Source organism: Rhinolophus ferrumequinum, chromosome 23 (assembly GCF_004115265.2).
Source record: "Rhinolophus ferrumequinum isolate MPI-CBG mRhiFer1 chromosome 23, mRhiFer1_v1.p, whole genome shotgun sequence".
NCBI classification, from domain to species: Eukaryota; Metazoa; Chordata; class Mammalia; order Chiroptera; family Rhinolophidae; genus Rhinolophus; species Rhinolophus ferrumequinum.
In genome coordinates this window covers 665,428-684,013 of record NC_046306.1, presented here as the reverse complement: position 1 = coordinate 684,013, position 18,586 = coordinate 665,428, and the positions used below count along the sequence as shown (strand labels likewise).

At 62.1% G+C, this 18,586-nt stretch overlaps 2 protein-coding genes across 8 annotated transcripts; one reads left to right on the top strand and one right to left on the bottom strand.

Moving 5' to 3' along the window:
- Positions 1 to 1,426: 1,426 nt before the first annotated feature.
- On the top strand, positions 1,427 to 6,073 carry BIRC7 (baculoviral IAP repeat containing 7). Of its 3 annotated transcripts, none has more exons than XM_033095233.1 (7): positions 1,427 to 1,884; positions 2,787 to 2,886; positions 3,164 to 3,245; positions 3,351 to 3,396; positions 4,760 to 4,831; positions 5,064 to 5,262; positions 5,961 to 6,073. In XM_033095233.1, exons 1-6 carry the CDS (start codon positions 1,521 to 1,523, stop codon positions 5,255 to 5,257), a joined length of 858 nt encoding a protein of 285 aa, XP_032951124.1. In that variant the 5' UTR covers positions 1,427 to 1,520; the 3' UTR covers positions 5,258 to 5,262; positions 5,961 to 6,073. The 3 variants fall into 3 exon arrangements, with proteins under 3 accessions (XP_032951124.1, XP_032951123.1, XP_032951122.1); XM_033095232.1 differs by having other exon boundaries at positions 3,330 to 3,396; XM_033095231.1 differs by lacking the exon at positions 3,351 to 3,396.
- Positions 6,074 to 6,905: 832 nt separating this feature from the next.
- On the bottom strand, positions 6,906 to 17,670 carry NKAIN4 (sodium/potassium transporting ATPase interacting 4). Of its 5 annotated transcripts, none has more exons than XM_033094313.1 (7): positions 17,540 to 17,670; positions 12,982 to 13,119; positions 12,019 to 12,099; positions 10,778 to 10,972; positions 9,549 to 9,609; positions 8,176 to 8,260; positions 6,906 to 7,136 (listed from the first exon to the last, which is right to left on the bottom strand). In XM_033094313.1, the coding sequence occupies exons 2-7, from the start codon at positions 13,036 to 13,038 to the stop codon at positions 7,127 to 7,129; spliced, it is 489 nt and encodes a 162-aa protein (XP_032950204.1). In that variant the 5' UTR covers positions 13,039 to 13,119; positions 17,540 to 17,670; the 3' UTR covers positions 6,906 to 7,126. The 5 variants fall into 5 exon arrangements, with proteins under 5 accessions (XP_032950204.1, XP_032950207.1, XP_032950205.1 ...); XM_033094316.1 differs by having other exon boundaries at positions 17,576 to 17,670; XM_033094314.1 differs by lacking the exon at positions 17,540 to 17,670 and adding an exon at positions 16,943 to 17,097.
- Between the last annotated feature and the right edge of the window lie 916 nt (positions 17,671 to 18,586).

The window sequence follows — 18,586 nt, the reverse complement described above, 5'->3', positions numbered from 1 at the left end:
CTGCCCACCCTGCTGGACTGGCCCTGCAAACCCCATCCTGCATTAGCAATGGCCCTGCATAGCCTGGTTCCTCTTTTCATTCTTAACTAACTTGTTTTTAAAAGGCTGACGCACCGGCAGCCTGAGTGGGCTGACGGGATGGCAGCCACGGGGAAGAGGGTGAGGGGTGAGGAGACGGCTTGAGAACGGGGGAGGTGTGCATTCCTGAGGGGCTATGGGGACAGGGGCCTCACACGCCATCCAGTCTCCCTCTCCTCCCTTCTACACCAGAGGCTTTTTGTCCTTGGGACCCCGCCCTGCCCACCTGGGAGCTCCAGCTCCACTGAAGTCACATCCTTTCGTCATGTTCCCTAACTGTTGGGCTGGGGCACTGGGGCCCCTGGACTTGGGCTGGTTGGCAGAGACCATGTGGCTGTGTCCAGGTTTGAGGGAAGCCACTCAGGGAAGGGGCGCACCCCACACGGCCAGTGGCTTTGACCTGGGCCTGAAGCAAGTGCATTCCCAGCCCCAGCCCTGCCCTCCAGACCAGGAGCCAGGATTGTAATTCAAGTGGGAAAAGTGACCTTGACAATGCCTGGCCCCAAAGATCCTCCCTGAGGCGAAGGAAGGTTAGGGAGGTGGTGGCCCACTCAGGACTAGTCCCCTCCCCAAAGCCTTGGGAACCTCGGGGAGGGTGCAGCTCCACCTGGGCCCCTCTCTGTGGCCTGCGGTGAGAGCTGACCATGGGCCTGCTGAGTTAACCTCCCCCGCTCTGCCTGCTAGGCACAGGGAGGTCTCAAGGCCCCTTTGGCTCCAGGGCTCAGAGCAGGAGGACATGTAGGTGACCAACTCCAGGCCCAGGCCCAGCCCTTCAGTACATACCCCTGCGTCCTCAGGCTGCCATGTCATCCCCACAGGGGTGCACCCCTCCCCTACCCTCGCTTCCTCTCCCCTCCCCTCCCTTCCCCTCCTCCTCTCTCCCCTCCCAGGCAGTACTTCCCACACAGTTCACATCACCTGGAACCTTCTGCTTCCAGAGGCTGATCCTGGCGCCAGGCCTGGGAACTCCAAGCTGCCAGCATCCAGCATCACCACACCTACAGCACCTCTCCTCCCTCTCCCCCTGAGGTCCTGGAGCCAGTACCAGCCCTCTGCCTCCTTGGAAGGGGTCTCCAGGCTCTGGCCTGTCCCTCCTTGTCCCCAGAGACACTGCCTGCCCCTGTGGACTGGAGAGAGACCTGTGGCCCTCACCGCTCCAGGCCCCGCCCACGAGCCCCATGACACCCCCCCACTGTAGAGAGCGCGTGATGCTGGCTGCTGCCCTGGCCCCTTCCAGAAAGCGGCAGTCCCCCTGGCCCCTCCCCAACCTGGAGCACTGCCCTGCCCTCTTCTCCCGGCTGTTTGAGGCAAAAGCCACCACTGACCCCAGGCAGGGCCCGGGGGCCAGGAGCTCTGAGGCATGCTGGGTGGGCACATTCCAGGACTGGCTGTCCAGGGGCCTCACCACCGCAGTGGAACTGGTCAGGGCAGGTGTTTCCTCCATGGAGCCCAAGGACACGACCCAGTGCTGGGGCTGGGGTCCAGAGCTGAGTCGCTGGGCAGCCAGAGGCAGCCCCACACGGGGGCACTGTGTACCCCACGCTCCGTGCGGCCATGTCCTGGGCCGGGGTAATGCGACTGTCCCATCCTGGGGAGGCCGGGGCTACATGGACGGGCAGCTCCTGGGCCAGCGCCAGCCCCTGATGGAGGAGGAAGAGCTGGGGAGGGCCGGGGCTGCCCCATCCGCAAGGCCTGCCTTCCCCGAGATGGGCTCCCATGAGCTGCGACTGGCCTCCTTCTGTGACTGGCCACTGACTGCCGTGGTGCGGGCCGAGCTGCTGGCTGCCGCAGGCTTCTTCCACACTGGTGAGTCCTGTGGGCCTGGGTGCCAGTCAGGGCCCTTTTGGACTGAGGGAGCCCAACCCCCACGGCAGGGAGGGTCCAGGCCTGATGAAGATGGGGGCAGAGCTCCCACAGCCCCTCACACCTGCCCCCAGCCCTGGAGTCTCTCTAGGGCACGTGCTCCAGACTGTGATGAGTGCACTTGGGGAGGGGCCAGGACACACAAGACAGTTGGGCCCTGGCACGGTGGTCAGTGGTGCGACAGTTGCAGCCGGGAGGAGGAACGTCTATGGGTCCCCTAGGGGTCCAGGGACAGGCGCTCAGAGGTCTGGTGGCGGGATTTGCCTGTAGCAGCCATCACCTGCAGTCTGCACCAGGTGACAAACCTGTAGGTGGTGGGGAGTGAAGTGGAGGTGAGGGCCACCAGGGGATGGGGGGGGGGCCCCCACCACAATGGAGGTTTGAGCTTGGCAGTCAGTCTTCCCTTCTCTCCATCACTGGGAAACTATCCTGGGGAGGTGGCAGCTGGGTAGAGGCGATGGGGGAGGGGTACTTCTGTCCCCTGAAGTGCCAAGGTTACCTGATGCTCCAGGCCCCGGGGCTTGCCCACCCCCCCCCGCCCACCTGTGAACGATGTGAATGCTCACTCCAGTCCTTTTACGAATGTTCTCAATCCTGGCTAGTGTCCAGGCATCGTTATCCCCATTTCACACTTGAGAAAATGGGTATGCGTGAAATCTGAGAAGAACGCTGGGCAAGGTAGCTGACAGAGTCCAGTGAGAGCCCCAAGGCTCTCGATTGACCTCAGCAAGCCCCCGCCCCTTAAGGAAAGCCATCTGGGAGCCCCTGTCTCCAGCCTGGGGGACATACCTTGCCTAGCGGGAGCAGCTGGGTATGGGCAGGGCCGGTATCTCTGCTCCCTCCAGGCCAACAGGACAAGGTGAGGTGCTTCTTCTGCTACGGGGGTCTACAGAGCTGGGAGCAAGGGGATGAGCCCTGGGCTCAGCACGCCAAGTGGTTCCCCAGGTAAGGGCCCTGTGGGACTCCACTGTCCTGGGGGTGTCTGGTCTCAGGGACGGGGGCCCCTCTGGGGACAGCACTTTCGCTGTTTCTTCCTTGATGCTCAAAAGAGGTTTCTTCCAAAATAGCCTTCTCAGCAAGTGCCCACCACTCAGGGAGCCCCAGACAACTGGGGGGCAGAAGGCAGAGCCTCGGCCCAGGGTCTTCCCAGGGCTTGAACTTGACTGGGAGGTGCTTCTCTGGCAGCCCACGCCCACGGGGCTTCTGAACTCACTTTCTTCAGGTGTGAATTCCTGCTCCGGACAAAAGGAAGGGACTTTGTTTGCAGCATCCAGGAGACTTATTGCCACCTGCTCGGCTCCTGGGTGAGTCCTGCCACTGTTTATGGCTGTGGAGTTCGGGTGGGGGGATCCCTCCCACCCCTGCTCCTCCATCTACTCAGGGCATAGATGTTCTCTGACTCCTTCCAGGATCCATGGGAAGAACCAGGAGACACAACTCCCAGCACCCCCTCAGGTGAGCCGTGGCCCGTGCTCTGCTCTCTTGGGCACCTGCAGCCTGTACTGTGGCTGATGCCATTGGGTGTCCCCCTGACGCTGGACAGCAGGGAGAGTGAAGGCTGCTGGGCCGGGTGTGAGGGTGCTGCCTGGGCTAGTTTCACGGGGGCTGCATGTAGGCCGTGTGTGTGTGTGTGCATGTGTGTGTGTACGTGTGTGTGTGTGTGTGTGAGTGTGCACGTGTGTGTGTCCAGGGCTCCAGCTGAGGCCAAAGCAGTGCCCTGCAGCGTGGACATAGCCAGTCCCAGTGCAGATGACATGAACACGGAGAGGAGTGCACCAGGTGTCCTCTGCTGGGGTGGCCACCAGCCACAGCCCAAGAGCCGACCTGTCTGTAGTCATGAGTCCACAGGGGAGCCAGCTGCTCTGAGCTCGGCTCCCCAGGCCCGGGCCTTGTGGGGTGGGGGGCCGAGGGGCTCCAGGGTTCAGATCCTGGCTCTTCTCTCCAACTCTAGGGAAAGGAGCTTTTGCTCTCTGAGCCACATGCCCTGAGTTGTCAGGTGGGGATAGTGCCAAGACCATCTGTGATTAAATAGGGTCCATGGGACGCCTGGGAACAGCTCTTGGCACTGGGCTCTGTCTGTGGTGGCTTTGCTGGCCGTTTACTGCTTTTCCCGCTTGGCAACACCTCTGGGAACAGAGCCCCTCTCGAGAGGGTCTGATTCTTCGCTGCACTTCCATGTCACGGACGCTGATGGAGCCGCCGTGATGGCAACAGAGGCCTCTTGTGCTGAGGTGGCCCTCGTGACTGACCACAGTGGTGGCTCTGTCCCATGACCCCCGGGCCCCAGCCGCCCCTTGCTTTGCAGATGCCAGGGGTCGCCTGGTTGGGGTGGTCTGCGTGCTGCTGGTGCCCAGCGGTGTGGGTAGCTCTCCCAATGGGTGTGGTTGGGGTCAGGTGCAGTGGAGGTGCTACCGGGCAGTGCCACCATTACGTCCACGTCACAGCTGGCGGCCGACCTGCTCCAGGAAGAGGAGGAGGGCTGGGCGGCGGGGTCAGAGGTGCCTCCGCCCTGAGCTCAGTGCCCGCCGCCCTCCTGCTTCCTGTCCTGCTCATTGCTTCTGGGCACAGCCCCCTCTGCACCACAGTGCCCGGCAGACACAGCACGTGTGGCTACTGCAGGAGAGGCTGGACGGGTACAGCATTGTGCAGAGGGGGCTGCGGGCATTCTGAAAACTGAGAGAGGAAAGGTGTCAGGAGTGTGGGCGGGTACTGCCGCCTCTGTCGGAAGTGGACCTCGCGGGGGCCGGCTCTGTCTCTGGGCCTAGCCTCACTCTCCCCCGGGGGTCTAGGTCTCAAGTCTACTCCTAATTTCCCACAGCTCCTGTCCACCCGGGCCCTGAGCTGCCCATGCCCAGAAGAGAGACCAGGTCAGAGGGTGGCAGGGAGCCAGGTGAGGGCAGGACCCAGCTGGGGGTGGGGCTGGCTCTTCTGCGTCCTGGGGTGGGAGGGGTGGGCGCTCCTGGGGCTGGTTGATGCCAGACACTGTGTGGGCCCCAGCCCACCTTCCCCATCGGCCCAGTACAGAGGGTGAACAGGGTGTGTGGCAGTGTCATAGGCCCTCCGTCTTAGAGGAGCCAGGTGGAGCCCCGGCCCACAGGTATCTGAAGGTTTTGAGCCCCCAGGAGTCCGGGACGCGGAGGAGCAGCTTCAGCGCTTGCGGGAGGAACGGACCTGCAAGGTGTGCCTGGACCGCACTGTGTGCATTGTCTTCGTGCCCTGCGGCCACCTGGTCTGTGCCGAGTGTGCCCCCCACCTGCAGCAGTGCCCCGTCTGCAGGGCCCCCATCCGCAGCTGCGTGCGCACCTTCCTGTCCTAAGCCAGGTGAGCACAGCTTCCTTGCTGGGCCAAGTAAGCATTTGGCCACAGCACTACCTGCAGGCAGGTCCCAGCCTGGCCTGACACGGGTGTTTCTGAGATGTCAGATGGGCCTGGACAGGGAGGCCAGGCTTGCGTGGACACTGCAGTCCTGGGGCTGGCCCGGCGCTGTAGGGACCCGTGATGGCAGGGGGCGGCACTTCTTCCACCGCAGCCCTGGCACATGTGCCCAGCAAGCCCGTTACCCCCTTAGCTTCTTGCTTGGAGCCTTCTCAGCACGGCTCCCTGGGGCCACTAACATTTGGTGTGGGCACATTAAACCACACCTGGGGGGCACATCTCCACCTTGATCTTCCTCATGGTCGGGGCAATGCCTCCTGTCCAGCTGGGCACCCAGGGCTGCAGCCATGCCAAGGGGACGATGGCATTGGAGGTGTGTGGAAAATACACAGGTGTGTGGGGGGGTGGGGCCTGCTTATGAGAAAGGGTTTGGGAGCCCAGGCTGTGGGCGGTGTGGGTGTGAATTGGGTTATCACAGCAGGAGGGCAGGAGCCTGGCCTTCTCAGGGTTTTCAAGGGCCTGCGTGCCCCATGGTCACCCCACGAATCCTCCAGGACTAGACGTGGCAGGGAAGGAAACCAGCTGGGGCTCAGGGTCCCTGCCCAAGGCCTGGGAGCTGCTGCTTCATCCGTGTCCTCCCCCAGGTGCTACAAGTGTGGCCTCTGTGTGGGCGCCTGCCCGTCTCAGCCTGTCTTTTGGACACACACTGACTGCCTGATTCCTGACCCACAGCCCAGGGTGGACGACAGAGCTGCGGCGGCTTGGCGTGGGGGTGGGGTGCTTTTACCTGTTTGGATGCTTTTGAAGATTCATAATAAAGTGCTAGGTTTTACTGATGGTGCTAGCAGCCTGTGTTCCAGAGCCGCCAGCCCAACCCCCACCCCCACCACCCTGCCTCCAAAAGCGTCTGTCCCAACCCCCTCCCTGCCTCTCCTCACCAGCAGGGCACCATCCAGTCAGCCCACTCCAGGCCATTTCCCCAAATGCTTCCTCACATTCGAGGACACCCCCTTCCCTCCCCGTCTCTTTAAGGAGTCTTAGAATCCACTTGGGAAGGCCACTTCTGAGGCTGAACCTGTAATCCCCACTAAGCCTGGCCTTTTAGGGAAGATGGCTTAGTACCTACTTGGTCCCTTCGGGATGCTGTAGCATCACTAGTTGCCCAAGTCACCTCTTGGGAACAGTTCCAGGGCCATCAGAAGGAAGTGCCTGGCCCTGCGGGAAGAAGGGGCTGGGCTCCTGGCCCAGCCCAGCCCTCCACACAGGGCTCCATCAGCTGAAAAGCACCTGGGGTGGGGTGGGGGGCTGTGCCTGGCGACAACTCAGCAGTGTGAGCAGTGTTTAATCAGGACCCCCTCGTGGGGGCACATGGGCTCCCACTGACCTTCGAGGTGGGGTCACTTTCTTGTCTCCGGTCTCTGTGACCCTGTGGCCAGCCCCTCCCCTCAGCAGTGTATGCAGCCCAGGACCGGCACCTGAGGAAGGGGCTCCTTGGACAACAGTCCCAGGCCTGCTGTGGACCAAGCGTGGTCCCAGAGCTGCTGGACACAGGAGATGAGGTTTTCCTTGGTCTTTTTTTTTTTTTTTTTTAGAAAAATGCAATTACAAACTCTTTTGAAGTTGCAGCCATCTTGGCCTGGTGCTGGCTGGCTCCTCCAGCCGGTGTCCACTTGCTTGACCTGGTGCAGGAGCTCTGGCCACTTGCAAGGCCCCAGGAGCAGGGAGGCCCGGTGAGTCCCACTGCCTGGAGCCCCTCGCCATCCACATGGGTCAGAGGCTGGAGGCAGGAGCAGGACTGGTGCTTCCTCACTTACGCAGGCCTGCAGGGGCAAAGGGGGTGTACAGGGGTCAGAGAGCCCCAGAGGAGCTGATCTGGGCAGAAAGAAGGTTCAGGCAGGCTGCAATCATCAGGGATGCTATGCCCTCTTCCCCTGGAGAGATCCAAATGCAAATGGGACAAAATCCAAGGTTGGGGGGGGCTTTGGCTAAGGGGTGAGGGGCTGGGGTTTCCACCTGGGCAGATCAGGCCTGTCCTCAGACCTCTCGGTGGGATTTGAGCGGGGGTGGGGGGACTCCACGGCTGGAGGGAAATCCGGAGCCCTGTCCAGCCCAGTGTACTCTTTCAGAGTGCCATGTGCCCCCATGTACCCTGCCCTGGTTCGCGAGCCTGGGGGAGGCCTCTCCCTGTTAGAGATGCTGGATGCCTACTACCTCTGGTGATGGTGGGCCTTCACTTATAGGGTAGAAAGGCTGGGGGGCTGGCCAGAGGGCCAGGGTCCCCAGGAGATGACGGCAGGTGAGGTCCTAAAGGGCAGGCTTATCTTTAAGGCACGGCTAGGACAATAGAAGTACAGCTCTACTGAGACGACCACCAGCCACAAATTCTGACCCCAAATTTCAGGCTCACACATGGGGCAGGGCTGGTGGCAGAGGCCTAGGCACCCTTCCCCCCAGCCTGGTGTGTGCAGGGCGTGGACACTGCTCTTCATGAGAGAAGTCTCTTTCTCCAGAGGTAGGAAAACAACACCCAAACTTCCTGCCACAGTGAGATGTTGCCTGGCTGGGAGGTGGCAGCCCCCCCAGCCTCCTCGTACAAAACCCGCTTAGATCCAACTCCCATAGTCTCTGCTGGGCTCCGAGCTCCAGGGTGTGGGGGCCAAGCCCCAGCACCTCTGCACCCCTGTCCCCAGCCCAGAGATGCATGGAACAGATCTCAGAAAAGTGGGGGACAGATGGACGATGGATGGATGGACAGATAGGCAGATGCCTGGTGAAGCTGCCTAAGGAGAGAAGCCTCGTGGCTGTGCTGACCTGACTGGCCAGGCCCAGCTGGGGGCAGGCTCTGCTGCCCATACTTACAAGTACGCCTGCTTGAACAAGAGGCTGGAAGGCTTTTCAGTAACATGGTAGAGAGGAAATGGATCAAATCCACCAATGAAATCAACTGAAAAAAATCAAGACCCAAATAAAACAAAACCCAAACAATAGAAAAGATGGCAGATGGAGAACACAGACACTCATGCAGTGATGGCAGGGGCAGGAGCAAGTAGAGGGGGACCCCGGGAGGGTGACACCACCCCAGGCTGACTCAGACCTGGAGACAGAGCTCTCTGGGTGATGCATAATGCAAGTGACTTCCAGGCTGAAATGTTTCAATGGACGCTGGCACGCTCAGCCAGAGGCTGTGGCCTGGGGAGCTCGGATCCTCTGAGCCTGAAGGTTGGTGGGCTGCACCATGCCCTGCAGGCTCTCCCAGTCACGCCCCTGTCGTGTTCAAACACATCACTCACCCACCCCTTGGAGCAGTCTGCACAGCTAGTGGGTAGCAGGGGCTTTCTGGGCAAAACAAATGCGTTTCTGAACCCCCAGGCTGGCTCCCGTCCTAGAATGTTTTAATGTGACCAACACATGAAGCTCTTTTGTTTCCTCCCTGCCAGCTGTGCCCTGAGAGATGGTCGGGTGGCCACACAGGCCGACGGCTGAGGGGAGCTGGGGGCTGGTCTGGGAATGAGCCTGCTCTCTTAGCCCCAGGATGCCACTTGAACAAATGGACTGCCCACCCCAGAGCCACCTGAGCCCTGGGACAGAGGCTCTGAAGTCTACTTTGATTCAGACCCCAGGGGAGGGTCTGCCCATGGGTGTGCCCAGCCCCTGCCACCCTGGCTTTGTCCTTGAGACCACAGTCGGGGCCTGTGAGGGCGGCTGAGCTGATGCTGCATATCAGAGGAAGTTGAAAGGGGCTCACAGTGGAGGGCAAGTGAAAATGCTGTCAGATGAGTCCAGGCCAGTACTGAGGGCCTGGGGGGAAGCCCAGCCAGCATGGCCCAGTTCTCAGCTGCGAGGAGGCAGAGTGGCCCGTTCCCCGTAGGTCTGAGGGCTCAGCCTGCCACCTGCAGCAGCTGTGGGGGCTGTGGGAGCCAGCCCTGCAGTATGGGAGCCTGTAAACCTGCAGGTCTTGGGGTGAGCTGACCCCTGATGCCCACAGCCTGGGACCCCTCCTTATCTCTTTTCAGGGGGCTGGACCATCCCCCTCTCTGCTCAGGCCAGGATGCCTGTGGGCATGGGGACCCATCTAAGGGGAGGGGTCTCAGGTTGCCCACAGCAGGGCAGGAGATCTTGGAGACACTACCCCGAGGCTGGCCCTCTGCTCCCCGCTCCCTCCCCCACTGCCTGGCAGGGCAGGGCCGGGTCTCTAATGGGCTTCGGAGGGAGCCTGCTGGCCACACACTTACAACTGTCTTCTTCCTCGGTGAAAACACTGACCACGTAGCAGGCATAGACGAAGGCCACCAGCTGAAAGACACCGAGAGGCCAGGGTCAGGACACCAGGTGAGCTGGAGGAGCGTCATCGCGAGACATGGCCCAACAAGTGTCTGACTTCCCCAGTAGGGCCTCCAGGGTGTGAGTGCTGACCACTGGACAAGTGAGCCAGGAGATCACCAAGCCCTGAGGGCAGAGGCCCCTCACTGGAGATGCTCAGACTTCAGGGGAAAGAGGGCAGGCCTGCATTAAACCCCCCAGGACCTCGGGGCACCAGGCCTCCAGGGAGAAAGGGCTCCAGCTGAGATGCGGCAGGGCTTGCACTGCCCACGGCCTGACCCCTTTACACTCACGTGACGTGTGCGACACTAACCACGCGATGAGTTACTGCGGAGCATGGCATCTACCACCGTCAGGGAACTGCCTTCTTTGATGTGAATGAGGGGACCAGCCCTGACTCAACCAGGGCTGCCAGACATGCTGGAAAGATCAGGTTTGTGCCCCCTATTCTTCATGGCCCCCCTCCTTCTGAGGGGCAGGACTGTCTCCTCGCTATTGAAGCACAAACTTGAGAAGCCTTCCCAAACTGCGTGGGCCTGGAGGGGAGGGCGCCCCCTGCCGCGGAAGGAGCCTGGGGCCCGGGAGCTGGCCGTGGTGCTGAAAACGCCTCCTGCAGCCCTGCTCTTCCTAGGGAGAGGGTGCTGGGGAAAGATGCCCCACTCACCACACCTCTGCCTTCCCACAGCCAACCTCCTGTCCATCCTCCCAGGCCCCGCTGCAGCTCCATGGAGCTCTCCAGATACCTGCATGGCCTGCAGTCCCCACTCTCCCAGCACTGGGTGCTTGGCCGGGTGGAATTCTTGGGGTTCCTCCCCGACACACACTGCCTCCAGGGCTGGGAGGGGGCAGACTGCAGGAGCCCCAGTATCCCCGACCCCACAACATCATGAGTACAATCAGGTTCTGTCCTTGTCTCAGCCTCATGCTGCCCTTGGGGTCACAGTGGGACCCGAGCCCGGTTTACAGTGCAGGACACTGAGGCTCTGATGGCTCAGGACACACAGGCAGGGAGTAGAGGTGTGAGTCCTTAACCCGTCAGGCAACGATGGGTAAGGAAGGACGCCATGCCCTGGCAGAGGACGGCACGGCCCTCTGGGTGAATCCCCTCCCCTGGCACTTCACACTCCTCCCCCACACTCACAGCCACCAGAATCTGCAGGGCGCTGTGCAGGGCTTCCACATAGCTGTGCTCCAGAACGCAGCTGACGCCCGGCACCAGGGCCTGGCCACCGGAGGGCTGGAAGCCGGCCACTGGCTCCTCTCGTTGACAGCCGGGGCCATGCTCACGCCACCAGGAGCGGTGCCGGGAGAGGTTGAAGGTCAGGAGCTCGCTGTCCTGGGGGAAAAGGGGTGGGACCAGGTTAGCACTAGGGACTCCACCAGCCCCCACTCACCACAGCCCAGCGAGGGCTCCCTGAGAAAGGCGAGGGGTGCCCTGCCCTTCTGCCTCTCCCGTCCGGGGACCCCTTGGGCTCCAGCCATGAGAGGCAGGGGCACCAAAGCCCTTCTAGCTGCTCCCCAGATAGCCATGCCTGGCTTTGCTTGCCCTCAGCCCTCAGCTCACACCCCCTCCTCTGGGAAGGCATCCCTGCCCAGGACAGACCCCCAACAGTGCGTTCTCAGGTGCCCTAAGCTCCTCCTTCATGTTTCGGGCCAATGCTCCCATTTTGTGTGTGTTACATGTGTCTGGCCCAGGTGTGGCCCCATGAATTAGGGGCCAGTCAGCTCTGCTGACTACCACGCCTGGCACCTGGAGCCAAACCCCAGCCCCACTCCTGGCTCTTTGAAATCCTACCTCTGAGCTTCATACAAGGATGAAAAAAAATGCTATGTGCAAAGTGCCCTCAATAGCCGCTCAGGCAGAATTTGTTCACCAAGGACACTCTTGGTGAAACAGGGCTTGGATGTGGTCGCCCCACCCCCTCATACCCTATCCCGCCCCTACTGCAGGAGGGACCAGTGGACTTCATCAGTGTTTGAAAGAGTAGAGCAGTCCAGAGGGCAGGAGGGTAGCGTTGCTCTGCCTGGCCTGGTCCCCCAAGGTGGTATTCCTGCCTGCACACCTCTTCTAGGGCTGGTCTTTCTGCTCCCTGGCCCCCAGCCCTTACTCTCTTTCCAGGTGCTGCCCAGGCTCTGAGGCCCCCTCCTCCAGGAAGCCTTCCCTGGTGCCACAGCCCCTCATCCATCCATCACATCACTGGTCATTCCCCAGACCTTCACTGAGTCACTGCTGTGGGTCAGGATTGTTCTGGGCGCCAGGGACAGAGCCATGAGCAGACCCATCCCCGCCTCTGTGTGTGGGGGACAGGTGACCGAATGCATGCAATGCCCACAGTGGCCAGGCCCCCTCCATTTACATGCGTCTCCCTCCACTTCACTCACCTTCGAGAGGCCCCCCACTTCAAGGTAGAAGCAGATGATGAAGATGTTCCATGTGACCCAGATGGCCGCCCACACAGCATACTAGGGAGACAAAGGCGGGGCACAGCCGGGGAACTTGTTGGGGGGGGGCACCCTGCTTTAGCCCTCAGAGGAGACCACTGAGCGCCTGTAGGGGCAGGCGGAGCCACTCCAGGTCTCAGCTGTGGAACCTTTCCACTACGCCAAGAGTGTGACAGGGCTTCTGCTTTCTGCTTCAGAGGGGTGCCCAGGAGATGGGGCCACCAGAAACAGCCAACTTTCGGGGACCCTTTCCTTGCTCCTTGTCCTGGTCCAGAGATGCTTATGGCTCATCCACGGTGGACGAATGAGAAGAAAGGGCATGTGTGGTCTGACTGCAGAGTGGCCCGACTCCCTGAAATCTCCCTAAAAAAGCACCCCAGAGAGCTACCAGGCAGGAGTGGGAGGCTGCAGGGTGCCAGCTGTGGTAGTCTTCCTGGACACAGCACGCCCGCTTGTCCTCTACTGCTTACGGCTGTATCTGTGCCACGGCGGAGACTGTGGCCCATAGGCCTGAAATGCCCACTACTGGAGAAGTTTGCTACAAACCCCAGTCAGGACTGGTTATCTTCCTCTGCTGCACTGACCAGAGCAAAACTTGCTGGACGTCATTCAAACTTCTGCAGGGGCAGGATGGCAGCATGTAGGGGCCTGGGCTGGGGCGCCCCAGGGTCCAGTCCTGCCCTGGGCTTGGGCACCTGCTCTGCGCCTCAGTTTCCAGGTCAGAATTCTAGATGTCTGGGTTGTGGAAAGGTTTGAGCCTGGTGGTCTGGGAAGATGGTATGCAGCTAAACTCCTAGCTTCTGGGTGTTCTGGTGGTTTCTAGGGCAATATGCTACTGGAGGGCCCCATGCTGGCCAGCCAGCCCAATTGCCTGCAGCAAACCTCGCAGCGCAGAGGACTCACCAGCACGATGTAACGAGGCCGGTACTGGATGGTGCCAAAGAGCCCCAGGATGACCATGACGATGTGGGTGAACGTGGCCAAGATGGGCGCCCACTGGTAGCCCAGGAAGTCAAACACCTGGCGCTCCAGGGCAGTGACCTAGGGCAGGGGCAGCGTGTGAGGGGTAGCAGAGCCACGAGGACCTCCTGCCTCATCACCCCTCGAGGGCCTGCTGCGGTCCTGGCTCTTCCAGCAGAAATCCCCAGACAAGTCCAATGGCCCCGACACCTCTCCGCTCGGTGTTCCTTCTGCTTTGAAAGGTCCTGCTGGAGAAACCCTCACCCCCAGCTCCTCCTTCATCTGAAGAAAGAGAACTGGGGTGGGGCGGGGGCTGCTGGAAGTACGGCGGTGGAGGGCCACACAACAAACGCAGGACAGGAAGAGCACACAGCACAGCCTCGGTTTGCTGGGCTCTCTCTTGTGCTTTGGGAACAAGGGGGGGCGGCAGGCAAGGCTGTTCCTGCACTTGGAGGCCATTCTCACCCCTCCAGCTCTGTAGATGCCAACCCCATAGGAACGGCCGACAGAGGACCAATTGGAGGAACCAGATGCCTAAGGAACTTGATGTTTTATATGTAGGGAGACCGACTGGTTCTGAGCTGTCATGACTCCAGACAGCATTTGTTCACTCATTCATTCATTCATCGTGTTTGTGGGCCAGGCCCATCACACATGCTGGTGTAGAGGAAACACCGGGAAAAAATACGGCGGAATCCTCTGCATCCAGCGAGGGCTGGAAGGGACCTGTCACATCCTGGAAAGAGCTGTGGAGGGAGGACAGCCTCCAGGCAGCGTGGCTCCCGGGGGCCTATGGCTGCATTCCACGATTTCACTCAGGGCCCACGGTGCACCCAGTGCTCTGTCAGCACTGGGAGAGCTAGAGGCCTGCCTGACCCTGAGTGACCTCTGGTGGGTGGGCGGTGGGTCACCTGCTGAGCTCTGGGACTGGGGGAGGGCTCTGAAAGGTAGGGGAGGGAGGGCTCTGAAAGGTAGGGGAGGGAGGGGCCCCTCCAAGCAGCCACCAGGCATTATAGGCAGAAATGAGAGTCTTCTCACAGCTGGTCATCACACACCCCTCCCCGAGATTGGACAGCTGAAACCTAGAGTGGGCAGAGCTGGGACACAGGGTGGAGGAAGGATGGGGCACCCAGGAGCAGCCTCCACATCCCACAGGGCCCCCCAGCACTGTGACTGGGGACAGAGTCCAGCAGGGTGAGCCTTCGTGGATTTCCCTGGGATCCCTGGGCCTGCTGGTCACAGATGCCCTGACCTCAGCCAGAAGGGCACCCGGCCCTTCCCCACCTCAGCGCCCCTCTGCTTGCTCTTGACCTGTGTCCTGGAGCCCTTGTGGGACCCCGACCAGCCCCCAGAAACAGCTGCTATGGGTCTGTCCTGGGCATTGTCAAGGTCATCGTGGATGGCCCCAAGGCGGTGGCGGCTGTTTCCAGGAGGTCTTGTGCAGGGGGACGTTCCAACCATGTCCTTCAGGGATTGGGGTCAGCCCTAGGAGACAGCTGGGCACGGGGAGTGGGAGCAGGCCTGCATGCATGGCATGGAGAAATTGCCCACGGGTGAGACCCCCAGGCTCTGAGCCACTTTCCCTCATGTCACAGCTCGTCCTGCCCGCAGGCTTGCCATGGGTTCCTCTAGACAAGTCCGCCTGAGGCTGTGACTGCAGCTAGGAGGTGGTGGCCTTGCTCTCTCTTGAGAGGCTGGAGCGAGGCCCACCGTTTCCCAGGACAACCAGGGCCGGCCAAGAGGCCGTGGGGAATCTCAGACACTCCTGGCTATTTGAATTCTGCCTGATTTTACCCCTAGAACCCAGTGCACCCAGCAGAGTGGGCTCACGGCCTGGATGGGACGAGTGACTTGTGCGCCCTTGTTAATGGTTAAATCTGAGGGTGGTCTCCAGGGGCTGCTCCCAGAAGGGCGGGCCTGCAGCCTGAGCAGGGTGGCCAGCACGAGCAGTCTGTGTGGGGGCGTCTTTCTGTCTTTTCCGTTTCTGAGCCAAGACACCAGAAGGCTCAGGCTGTGGCCATCGTCCAGGCGGGGAGATGAGCGCCGCCGCTCTCCAAACCCTTCGCTAAGTCCTCGCCCCTTCCTGTCACCATGGTAGGGCACAACTAGGGAAAGCGCCTCGATGCTCGGCGGGCTCAGAGCAGGCAATGGTCATGCTGTTCTTCAGAGATGGCTCTGGGAAGACATGCTCGGGCCTTTGTCCCGTAGCTGGGTAACGAGGAAACTCTCACGCTTGTCAGAAGAGAAAAGAAAAGCCACAGGACGCCCCCTCGGCTTCCTCCTAGGGCCCCCCACCCCCCACACAGTGACCAGAGTGGTGGGTGACGTCAGACCTTGTCTTACTCTGCCATCCCCTCCACCAGGCAAAGGAGGGACAGGGGATGGCCAGGACAAAAGGCTTTTCATAGCTCCCTGCTGGCCTTGTGGGGACACAGCTCTGGCCAGGCCCTCGGGCTCGCCTGGCTGAGACTAAGAGTCTGCCAGAAGCCCCTGGCCCAGGGAACCCTGCAGCCCTAAGCCAAGATAACCCCTCCCCCTTAGCTGCAGCCAGATTTCCAGGGGCGTGTGGGGGGCCGCCTGTCTGTCCTCTATCCGCTGTCCACTTCAGAGGTTAAACAGGCAACATTACCAGACTTGACCCCTCTGAGCCCAGAGGCCACACCCCTCACCCAGTACATCCACTTCTCCTGCCTGGAATCCCAGCCCACTCGTGCACCCCAAGTGTCTCCCACACACCAATCTCAACACATGGAAACCAAACCACAGTCACAGCACCCCCCAAAGCGCTGCTTCCTGATGTCCCGACACCACCTCCTAAGGGGGTTCCTGGCCCTGAGGGACACTCCCACCTAAAGACAAGGTTTGCAATAGCCCTTACTGCCCATGGAACAGTTGTTCGGCCTCCTAGCCTTTTGTAGGGTAGGGCCTCTCCCAGCCTCATCGCACAAAACCTGGAGATCGCCCCCCTCCCTCCATGCTCCCCGTCACCCCACCCCTCAGGCTTCCACAGCAGAGCCTGCCCCACAGGGAAACTCTGGCAGCTTCCTCCAGGTGGGACACACTGGGCAGTGTATCTCAGCCGCCTGCCAGCCCCGATGGCAAGCCCTGCCCCCAGGCAAAGGGCAGGACGGCAACCCCTGCGGTGAGTGCAAGAGGACTTTCTGCTCACAGCTTCTCTGAAGCAGCCCCTCTGTCCTCCTGGACTCCCGCCCGGCCCAGCTGAGCCAGAGCAAAGGCAGTGAGGCCTCAACAAAGCCGCACTTCCTTTTGAAGACCAGAGACCCAGGGGCCCAGTCCTGTATCAGCCCCTCCCCCAAGGCAGCGGGCTCTGGGAACGGGTATGACCTAGCAGCTTGGAGCTCCGAGAGCGAAGTGGAAACTTGGCCAAGATGGCCAAGTTCTCCACAAAGCTCTGTGTCCAGCGGCCCAGCTAATCCCCTACACAAAAGACACTCAAATGCAGGCCTGGTCACTGGCTCCAACGCCCCTCTCCTCTCTCCATCTCTCTGGGGGGAACCCTCCTCCAGCTTGGGGGACACCAGGGGAGGGCAGGGCCAGGCTCACCCCCCCCAACACACACCCACACACACACACTCCCCATCTCCCAAGCACCCCCCACCCTATGGGCTGTCAGGCCTCAGAAAGGGAACTCCGCTGCTCACTCGGGGCCTGGCGCTAGCTTGGGAAAGGGAACACTCGCACGCGCTACTTGCGTGCGCCCTGGGAGCCACACACGCCTTTCCTGACACGCGCGGACCGCTCGCGCAGCAGCGCTCCTCCCTGACCGCGCCGCGCCCACGGGACTTGTTGAGTCCCCACGCAAGGCGCGGGCGAGAGCAGCATCCAGGCGCCCCGCCCGAAGGCTTTTGTTCCGCGCGGGCCACTTCCAGCCTCTCCCCGGCACCTGTCCCTGCTGCTGGGAACACTGCGGCCGCCCCCGCGCGTGCACACACAGCGGGACGCGCAGGGCTGGCAGTCGGGGCCGGAGGGGTCGCGCCTAGGGCACTGGCTTCCCACGTCCCCCCGCCCCCGTAGCGGCGGCGAAGTTCTGCTGTAGGAGCCGGCGGGTCCCAGCCATCCCCTGCGCGGAGCTCCCCAGGCTGGCGCGGACCCGGCGGGCTGGGCTTGGGGCAGGGTCAGAGCCCGGATCCCCTAGCGCGCTGGGACTGCGCGGTCCGAGGAGAGGCCGCCACTCACCAGCTGGAAAGTGCAGAGGACGATGAGCGTGCAGCGGCCGGAACAGCAGCCCATGGCGCCGCCTCTGCTGTCTGGACCCGGAGCCACCCGCGCGGGGAGCCCAGAGTCCAGGCCCGCAATCCTGCCGCCCCCGGCCCCGCCCCCGGCACTCGGCCCCCGGCCCCTGGCCCTAAGCCCCGGCCCCGCCCCAGTCCCGATGGCCCCCACCCCCCACCCCCCGCCCGGCTCCTGGCCCCGGACGCGGCCCGCGATCTCTGGACCTCGGCAGAACCTCGCCACACCGCGCGGCGGCCCCAGACCCCACCTCGCGGACTCGTGACCTCCGCGGGCCGGGTCTCACCCCTCAGCTCCGCTACTCCTGGCCCTCGGCCCCTGGCCTTTTCCCTGTTCGACCCCTCCCTACCTCCCCGGGTCCCCGGTCCAGCTCCGCCCCCTTGGAATAACAGCTGTGCCTCGTCTCTCTCTCTCTCTCTCTCTCTCTCTCTCTCTCTCTCTCTCTCTCTCTCTCTCTCTCTCTCTCCCCCTCCTCCACTCCCCTCTCTCTCCCTCCCTCCCTCCCCCCCACCCGCGGCCTCCGGGGACTTCGCGCCAGCTGGGGAGGGGCCACGGGACCCTTTCTTAAAGGGGCGATGGCGCGTCTTTGGCGGCGCGGAGCAGAGGGGCTGCCCGCTGGCCCCAGGACAGACGCGAGGCCACCCTGCCCGAGTCCAGCATAACGATAACCAGCGGCTCCCCTCCCCCAGGGAGCCTCCTGCCCGACAACACCTCTCGTGTCTGTCCTGTCCCCTGGTGTGACCCCCTCCCCATCAACCTCCTCCCTGGTGGGGCCCCAGGTGTCAAGAGCTCAGAGGTACCCCGCCTGGGAGTGACCGCTAGGGGTAGGAAGAGGGACAGGCTAGCCTACCAGGAGCTCTCCTGCTCAGGGAACGTGGGGGACCCGAAGGCCAGGTGTGCTCTGACTGTGACTAGGCCAGGGTGGCTTCAGGCCTGAGGGGAAGGGATTCCGGAGAGACCTGGGTTTGCTGGCAGCCAAGCTGGAGGCCCGGGTCCTGTGTGTGGCAGCTGGAGGACTAGGGGAAGGCCCCCTGGGCAGAGGTGTGGGGGTGGAGCAGACGGTGAGAGGGAGGCAGCTTAGGCGGGTCCAGAGGCTTTGCGCTGGGGCTGGGTTGGACTCATCCCGTCTGCCATAGGAAGCCACTGGGGTTCCAGGCCAGGGTGAGCCATGGTCACCCCGTCCTCAGGAGAGGAACCTTGTGCTGAGAGGCAGGAGCGGTCCTGGTCAGGCCTCAGAGGGGTGGGTCCTAAGCAGAGGGACACGTGTGGTGGGGGGGAGGGTCTCCACCAGGTGAGG